The sequence below is a fragment of the Penicillium diatomitis genome (assembly GCF_028827545.1).
Source record: "Penicillium diatomitis strain IBT 30728 chromosome Unknown utg000014l_segment0_segment0, whole genome shotgun sequence".
Classification (NCBI taxonomy): Eukaryota; Fungi; Ascomycota; class Eurotiomycetes; order Eurotiales; family Aspergillaceae; genus Penicillium; species Penicillium diatomitis.
In genome coordinates this window covers 531,343-541,040 of record NW_026623186.1, presented here as the reverse complement: position 1 = coordinate 541,040, position 9,698 = coordinate 531,343, and the positions used below count along the sequence as shown (strand labels likewise).

The window sequence follows — 9,698 nt, the reverse complement described above, 5'->3', positions numbered from 1 at the left end:
TTTAGGGAGTGAGCTAGTACGAGTAGATATACTATTTCAAATTATTATCCAGAATATCGACCAGGGTATAAAAATACTAATAGCCTTTTAATTATGTTTAGGGAGTGAGCTAGTACGAGGAGATATATTATCTTAAAATATTATCCAGAATATCGACCAGGGAATAAAAATACTAATAGCCTTTTGATTATGTTTAGGGAGTGAGCTAGTACGAGTAGATATATTATCTGAATATGTCGTCTAGAATATTATCTTCAAATATCGACCAGGGAATAACACTACTAATAGCCTTTTCATTATGTTTAGGGAGTGAGCTAGTACGAGTAGATATACTATTTCAAATTATTATCTTCAAATATCATCTAGAATATTATCTTCAAATATCGACCAGGGAATAACACTACTAATAACCTTTTAATTATGTTCAGGAGTGAGCTAGTACGAGTAGATATATTATCTGAATATGTCGTCTAGAATATTATCTTCAAATATCGACCAGGGAATAACACTACTAATTGTAACGGGCCAGAGCCCGGTGGTTAACCATATGCCATGGCTTTCCGGATACCGCCTTAGCAGAAGGGGGTCCGAGCGAGGTTCTAGTGGGTCCTACCCGAGGACGCCCTTAAGGACTGCGACCGACTCCTACCCCTTCTTCCTTCTTTCCTTAAGATTGTTGAAAACAGCATGTTGGCCTAGTACAATTGAATCAATTCTGCTACAGCCCTTCACATTCAACAATCTTCCTTCTATATCAAGAAGTACCATTGGCCACAAGCAAGTCCTAGGGAGTCGACCCAGGCACCTTCATTGGAAACGTATTGGTCACGCCCCTGAATCGACTGCGGTTCAACGGCGTGTCTACATTGGAACGGAAACCTAGCGCATAACTCTTTAGCGCTCAAGACGCATCGGAAAGCCCTAGAAGATACCTATTCCTAGGCACACCAGAAGATTGGAACATTAGAACGCTACCGAATCCCCACCGGTTAGTACACAATACACCTGGTTACCATGAACTACCAGGAGCAGCAGGAGGCCCCGCCCGCGTGGGCGCAGGCGATGATGCAACAAATAGAAGAGGGTCAGCGCGCGCAGCAGCAGCGTACCGCCGCTCAAGACGAAAGAATTCGTCAACTTGAAAATATACTGGCTAGGCAGACGGCAAACTCTCCGACCCTGGGAAGCGTCACTGAAACGACCACGGAACCAACGCCAAACCCCGCCGAATCGATTTCGACCACCGCACGAAGATTGAGGCCCCGACTCCCGGACCCGCCATTCTTCGCTGGGAACGTCAACGACTGGGGCACTTGGCGGATCACGATAGAAAATAAGCTAGCAGTCGACGGTGCAGCGATCGGGTCTAGGCAGGACCAATTCATGTATATCTTCTCACGCCTTGAGAAGCTTGCATGGAAGAATACCGGAACGTATGTGAAACACTCGCGAGACACAGCCGGTCCCGACGATCTACTCGCGTATCTTGAGGGCATATATGGAGATCCGAACGCGCAATCGCGGGCGGCAAGAAGGCTATATCAGATAAAGCAGACAAACCGGCAGCCGTTTACACGATTCCTACCAAAGCTTGAAAAGGAATTCGCTGACGCCGGAGCTATCAATTGGCCGGACGAAGCTAGACGACAGATTCTATTAGGCGCGTTGAACGAAGAGATGAGCGTCGCGCTAATGAATCGCGGTATTCCCGCTACCTATTCGGGACTGATTAGCCGCCTGCATGAAATTACGACCGACATGGACGCTCTGAATCTGGGTAAGAGTCGATCTAATAAATCACCTCGTCGTCAACAGAGGAACCTGGATGAGATGGATTGGTCTCCTACTATCGACGTTAATCGTATTAATCCTCGAGGGAACCGCCCTCGAAAAGGTGTCGAGAAGCAGGCGAAATGGGTCAGTCACGAAGAGTTGACTCGACGTCGCGAGGAGGGCCTTTGCCTCCGTTGTGGTAGTGATAACCATCGCATCTCAGAGTGTTCCTATCGACCTGCCGAGCGCCCAAGTCGCGTTGCTACCGGTCAAACAAAGAAGGACCGAAAGGTTCACGATCCTATGGCGAAACGTAGCCGAGTGAAGAAGACACAGGCAGCGCCAGAGGGAAATGAAACGGAACCCATGGGAGGAGAGACCGATTCCTCGGTCACCGAGAGCGAGTCGGAAAACGAGTAGCTCCTGTTCCCAGTCGCGAGCAGGAGCAGGAGGGGATCAAGAGACTTTTAGAAGACGAATCACCACCGTTTCTCTTAGATGTCAGAGTGAATGGAATTCAGTTCGCAAAGGCCCTAGTCGACCAGGGCTGTCAAAGTTTTGCAACTGTAAACGGTGAACTCGTCAAATCTCTCGATCTCCCGCGCATTCGAATCCGTACCCGTGTGCTTGACGGAGTAGTAGCGAATCAAGGACGAATCACGCACGTTACGTACTTCGACGCCGATATCCATGGCCATCAACAGCACCGCGTGTTCGCATATATTATCGAGAACCAGATAGATGATATCATACTTGGAAACCCATGGATACGGGACGTGAATGGGACATATTCGGCAAGGAAGGGCTATCTCGATATCTTCGACAAAGATGGTCGCCGAACGCGCTGTTGGAATAGGCGGGACCCATCAATCGGACCCCCTGGATTGAAGACTTTGCGAGTGAACAAGGTATCAGCTCAGTCGGTTCGACAGCTGTTCGACAGCGCTTCGGAGCCGGAACGGCTGAGGATTGGAAAGGTTACATTGAACGACATCGACAAAGCGTTGCAACCAAAAAAGCACATTGATCCGAAAGAAAAGCTACCAAAGCATTATTGGAAATGGCTCAAAGTTTTCAGTCAGCAGTTAGCTGAGAAACTACCGCCACATCGCCCAGGAATCGATCACAAAATACCACTGAAACGCGACCGAAACGGCAACGAAGAGACACCTCCTTATGGACCCTTATACGGCATGAACAAGGAGGAGTTGCTATATTTACGCAAAACGATAACCGACCTATTAGGCAAGAATTTTATACGTGTTAGCAACTCACCCGCCGCGGCTCCAGTCCTCCTGGTGCGTAAGCCAGGCGGAGGTGTACGATTCTGTGTCGACTATCGAGGATTGAACGAATTAAGCGTGAAAGACCGATATCCACTGCCACTAATCCGCGAAACCCTTAGGAATATAGCTAAGGCCAGGTGGTTCACGAAGCTCGATGTGATTGCGGCATTCCATAAAATTCGAATCGCGTCAGGCGAAGAGTGGAAGACGGCGTTTCGAACCCGATACGGTCTCTATGAGTGGAATGTTACCCCCTTTGGTCTTACCGGAGCGCCAGCAACCTTCCAACGTTTTATCAACCAGGTATTGCAACAATATCTTGACGACTTTGTATCGGCCTATGTCGACGACATTATCATCTACTCGAACGGATCACTATCCGATCACCGCCGAAAAGTAGGCAAAGTGCTGCAGAAGCTCAAGGAAGCCGGGCTGCAATGTGACATTGCAAAGTCAGAGTTCGAACAGAACACCGTCAAATACCTTGGATTTATAATCCGCGCTGGAGAAGGTATTCATGTGGACCCTAAGAAGGTTGAAGCCATTCGAGCATGGGAGGCCCCAAAGACAGTTCGTGAAGTGCGGGGGTTCCTAGGATTCGCCAACTTTTATCGGTCGTTTATCCCCCGATTCGCTACCTTGTCGGCCCCGTTGACCAGGTTAACAAAGAAGGACACCACGTTCCAATGGGACGACGGGTGTCAGCAGGCCTTCAACGAATTAAAAGAACGCTTCGTCAACGCACCGATCCTAGCTCACTTCGAAGAAGGCAGGGAAACGGTGCTGGAAGCAGATGCATCAGGATGGGCTACTGGAGCGGTGTTATCCCAGCGACAGGATAACGATAGATTGGCTCCATGCGCGTATATCTCACAGAAGTTTACCCCAGCCGAGTCAAACTACAAGATCTACGATAAGGAGCTCTTGGCGATAATTCGCGCCTTACGGGAGTGGAGACCCGAGTTGAAGATGGTTCCTCGATTCACTATCATAACGGACCATAAAAACCTGCGTTACTTCAATAAGGCGAGGCACCTCTCAGAGCGGCAGATGCGATGGGCAGACCTGTTAAGTGAATTTGACTTCACGCTACAATACCGGCCAGGGCGATATGCAACTCGCCCTGATGCACTCTCTCGACGTGGTCAGGATATGCCACAAAGTTTCAAAGATGAAAGGCTATCGAATCGGTTGCGAAAGATATTTGAAAAGGTTACGATTCGCACCGGTCGCCCCCGCATAGGCAATTTCGATGACGATGCCCTTCTGGATTTCGAACGAGGGGTCCAGATATTCGAAGAGGAGGAGCTACAACGAGAATGGCAACAGGCTCGACGAATCGATACTACCTATCAAGCGTATTCGAAGGCATTAAAGGACGGGGAACGGCGAGTCGCTGCCGAAACGAATACGAAAACCAGCCTCTCGGAGTGTCACTTGGATGAGAGAGGTTTGCTGTGTTTCAGACAAAGGATCTGGATTCCCGAAAGTGAGCCGCTACGTACCGGTATTATTCAGAAAATTCACGACTCCCATGTCACGGGTCATCCGGGGCGGGACGCTACCTATGCGATACTGTCTCGACGGTTCTTCTGGCCTGGAGCGGCGAAGGATGTAAGGAGATTCTTGCGAAACTGCACCGTGTGTGGCAGGAGCTCAGTGTGGCGCGATACGAAGCACGGGCTGTTGAAACCACTACCGATTCCTGAGCGAATCTGGGCCGATATCTCAATGGACTTCATTACCGACCTTCCTCCATCGAAAGACAATCAAGCCACGAACCTCCTGGTTATAACAGATCGACTAACAAAGGGAGTGATCTTAGTCGGCATGGTCGAAACGACAGCGGAGCGAGTAGCAAACGTATTCTTAAAGCATTTCTATATGCACCACGGGTTACCTCTCGCGATCACGAGTGATAGGGGTCCTCAATTTGTTAGCAGATTCTGGGAACTCGTCTGCGAAAAGTTATCGATTCGACGTCGACTCTCTACCGCTTTCCACCCGCAGACAGACGGGTCTACTGAACGCGCGAACCAGGAAGTGGAAAAGATCCTGCGGGCTTTCACGTCTTATGCTCAGAACGATTGGATAGAACTGTTACCAGTCGTGGCGATAGCGATCAATAATCGAGATGCCACATCGATTGGAATGTCACCATTCTTCTTCACGCATGGCTATCACGTTGATCCCATCGGCATCGAGGAAAGCAATCCCTCTATACCTAGTGGTACTGGCCCCCAGCGAGCGGGTGAAGCGTTCGTGAAACGTCTTCGAGAAGCAACCGATTGGGCACAGGCCGCTATTGCGACTGCACAAGATAGGCAGCAGGAATACGCCAACCGGTCTCGTCAGGCGGCACCGACCTACCGAGAAGGGGACAAAGTATGGTTGAACCTCAAGAATATTCGGTCCCAGCGGCATTCGAAGAAGCTTGACTGGTTACACGGGAGATATACCGTACAGGAAGTACCGTCTCCACACACTGTTCGACTGGATATGCCAACTGGTGTATACCCAGTATTCCATGTGGACCTTATACGACCTGCTGCATCGGACCCGTTACCCTCGCAAATCGTTGACGATACGCAACCTCCTCCCCTGGTAATCGATGGCGAATTGGAATACCAGGTCGAGGAAATATTGGACCATAGGGCGCGCAGAGTAGGAAAAGGGACTGGAACAGAGGTTTTAGTGAAATGGGCAGGTTATGCAGAGACTACCTGGGAACCCTTAGATTCCGTTCAAGACTGTGAGGCGCTTGATAAGTACGAAGGATGTTCCGGGCGTATTTCAACTGCGAATCGACATCGGAACGATACGGGCGCGGAGCTCGTCATATCGACTGTCAAGATGAGAAAGGGGGTACTGTAACGGGCCAGAGCCCGGTGGTTAACCATATGCCATGGCTTTCCGGATACCGCCTTAGCAGAAGGGGGTCCGAGCGAGGTTCTAGTGGGTCCTACCCGAGGACGCCCTTAAGGACTGCGACCGACTCCTACCCCTTCTTCCTTCTTTCCTTAAGATTGTTGAAAACAGCATGTTGGCCTAGTACAATTGAATCAATTCTGCTACAGCCCTTCACACTAATAGCCTTTTAATTATGTTTAGGGAGTGAGCTAGTACGAGTAGATACATTATCTCCAAATATTATCCAGAATATCGACCAGGGAATAAAAATACTAATAGCCTTTTGATTATGTTTAGGGAGTGAGCTAGTACGAGTAGATATATTATCTGAATATGTCGTCTAGAATATTATCTTCAAATATCGACCAGGGAATAACACTACTAATAGCCTTTTCATTATGTTTAGGGAGTGAGCTAGTACGAGTAGATATACTATTTCAAATTATTATCTTCAAATATCGACCAGGGAATAAAAATACTAATAGCCTTTTAATTATGTTTGGGGAGTGAGCTAGTACGAGTAGATACATTATCTTAAAATATCATCTAGAATATTATCTTCAAATATCGACCAGGGAATAACACTACTAATAACCTTTTAATTATGTTTAGGGAGTGAGCTAGTACGAGTAGATATATTATCTTCAACTATTATCCAGAATATCGACCAGGGAATAACACTGCTAACAACGTTTTAATTATGTTTAGGGAGTGAGCTAGTACGAGTAGATACATTATCTTCAACTATTATCCAGAATATCGACCAGGGAATAACACTGCTAACAACGTTTTAATTATGTTTAGGAGTGAGCTAGTACGAGTAGATACATTATCTCCAAATATTATCTTCAAATATCGACCAGGGAATAAAACTACTAATAGCCTTTTCATTATGTTTAGGGAGTGAGCTAGTACGAGTAGATATACTATTTCAAATTATTATCTTCAAATATCGACCAGGGAATAAAAATACGAATAACCTTTTAATTATGTTTAGGGAGTGAGCTAGTACGAGTAGATATATTATCTTAAAATATCATCTAGAATATTATCTTCAAATATCGACCAGGGCATAACACTGCTAACAACCTTTTAATTATGTTTAGGGAGTGAGCTAGTACGAGTAGATATATTATTTCAAATTATTATCTTCAAATATCGACCAGGGAATAAAAATACTAATAGCCTTTTAATTATGTTTAGGGAGTGAGCTAGTACGAGTAGATACATTATCTCCAAATATTATCTTCAAATATCGACCAGGGAATAACACTACTAATAACCTTTTAATTATGTTCAGGGAGTGAGCTAGTGCGAGTAGATACATTATCTCGAAATATTATCCAGAATATCGACCAGGGAATAAAAATACTAATAGCCTTTTAATTATGTTTAGGGAGTGAGCTAGTACGAGTAGATATATTATCTTAAAATATCATCTAGAATATTATCTTCAAATATCGACCAGGGAATAACACTACTAATAACCTTTTAATTATGTTTAGGGAGTGAGCTAGTACGAGTAGATATATTATCTTCAAATATCATCTAGAATATTATCTTCAAATATCGACCAGGGAATAACACTGCTTACAACCTTTTAATTATGTTTAGGGAGTGAGCTAGTACGAGTAGATATATTACCTTCAAATATCATCTATGTCACGGCGCAAGTCATACGTGGTGACTCAAGACGATTCACGAACGAATCGACCCCGCGTCGCCTTAGGGTAACAACCCCAGGAGCTCTGTGTGGGGCTGTGGGGACTAGGTACGTGGAACCTCCATGTATATATTGTGGGAACTGGTGGAGTCTGCCAGACCCCAAGATTCAGTCTTTGAAATCAGACCCCATAGACTTGGACTCTCTGCCTAGCCAACAGGTCCTCTGTCCTGCGATACAGACCCCTCAACAACATACCTGCCAATTCTGACGCGACTACTAGACGATCAAGAGAGTGATGAATCGGAGCAGCAGCAGCTCCTGCAAGAGTTCCAGGACATAGTCGGTATTATCATCCTTCCCGCTGATCCGCTTTCTATAAATACCCTATCGCGGTTTACTGGGATAGGAACAGACCAGATCAGCAATCGATTAGATTCATTCCGCTCTGTTTTGAGCATTCCCGGTGACCGAGATCAGCCTGTTAGGATCCTACATCTATCATTTCGGGATTTTTTGGTCCGGTCTAGCAGCAAATTTCTTGTGGATGAGCGAAGAAAGCACAAAGAAATTGCTCACTGCTGTCTCAAAACCATGCAGAGTCATCTACGGAAGGATATCTGTAATCTCGCAAATCCTAGAGCGCAGAAGGCAGACAACCCCCAGGATACCCGCCAATATCTCCCGCCGGAATTACAGTACTCTTGTCGCTACTGGATACACCACCTCAAGCAAAGTCAGGATCTATCTTCCGGGATAGAAGATGTGCTACTATTTCTTCAGAAGCATTTTCTGCACTGGCTGGAGGCGATGAGTCTACTAGGTCTTATATCCGAGGTGGTGGGTATGCTTGATCTCCTCCACACGGTTAAACTAGTAAGTAACATAGAACATAGCCATTTAAAACTTACACTAATAGATATAGCGCGACGACAATCCTGTAATATCGGATTTTCTGCATGATGGAACGCGCTTTGTACTGAAAAATCGCCAGATAGCCAACGAAGCACCACTTCAGATTTATTACGCGGGGTTAGTGTTTACAACTCGAACGACAATAATTCGTAGAGAGTTTAAGTCAGAGCTTCCAGGTTGGATATGCCAGTTCCCACAAGTTAATGAAAAATGGAGTGCAGAATTGCAGACTCTCGAGGGCCATTCGAGCTGGGTTCACTCGGTGGCCTTCTCGCCCGACGGCCGGCTGCTGGCGTCCACGGCGACGGGCGGCCTGCAAGAGACTTTGACCACTAAGGGAATCGTCAACAAACTCGACTTTTCTCAAGACGGTTCATATCTAATCACCAACTTAGGCACCCTCGATGTTCAATCCGGCCACAAATATCTTGCTTCTAATTCAACCCATAAGAATCGGGCGATCTTCATTGAGCAAGGACGGTGGATAAACATGAACGGCAAAAATGTACTCTGGCTTTCTCCTGACTTTCGGCCTACGTGTTCCGCGATTAATGGGGATTCACTTGCCTTAGGACACGAATCAGGGCGGGTTTCTTTCCTACGATTTCGTCTATAGCAGTCGTCAATAATTTCCATTCTCACTCCATCCTCTATTTTCTAATCTCTTTGTAAAAGAAGGGCCTGGGAGAAAAGTAGAATTTATATGGCCCTTTGGTGCTAATGGAATGTGCCACCAAGTTCCACGAGCCTCCGGATCGATTTGCCACAATTAGATGGCTGACTCAGTGACAAGATCTGGAAGGTTCTACGCCAGGGGGGAAAAGAAGAGTACATACCATACCCCACTAAACAGCACCCAATTTTCAGGCTAGAGTCTTATCAGTGGGGCATAGAATTAACAACAGTATGCAAATTAGTGAAGCTGGTTATGCACTTGTCTGTAAGTCAGACCTCCTCTGCTAGTATTCAATTCTGCCTACTACCCGGTAGATTCATGATTATAACTAACTAGAAGTAGGTTATAGAATAATAAGACTAGATAACTTTCTATAGCTCGAAGGGGTATTAAGAGTACATATATTTTCGATAAAGTTTAATTTTAAGCGATCCCTAGGCTAGGTGTCACGGCGCTAGTCACATATGGTGACTCG

The 9,698-nt window shown here is 46.2% G+C and overlaps 2 protein-coding genes across 2 annotated transcripts; both read left to right on the top strand.

Moving 5' to 3' along the window:
* Positions 1-1,014: 1,014 nt before the first annotated feature.
* Positions 1,015-2,098, top strand: N7539_008838 (retrotransposon gag protein; the record flags this gene model as incomplete). The annotated part of the gene is made up of 2 exons (XM_056938433.1): positions 1,015-1,917; positions 1,997-2,098. The coding sequence occupies 2 exons, from the start codon at positions 1,015-1,017 to the stop codon at positions 2,096-2,098; spliced, it is 1,005 nt and encodes a 334-aa protein (XP_056786441.1).
* Positions 2,099-7,968: 5,870 nt separating this feature from the next.
* On the top strand, positions 7,969-9,163 carry N7539_008837 (WD40 repeat domain-containing protein; the record flags this gene model as incomplete). Its single annotated transcript, XM_056938432.1, has 2 exons — positions 7,969-8,508; positions 8,558-9,163. Coding segments are annotated over 2 exons (1,146 nt in total), but the record flags the coding sequence as incomplete, so codon positions are not given.
* Positions 9,164-9,698: the final 535 nt, after the last annotated feature.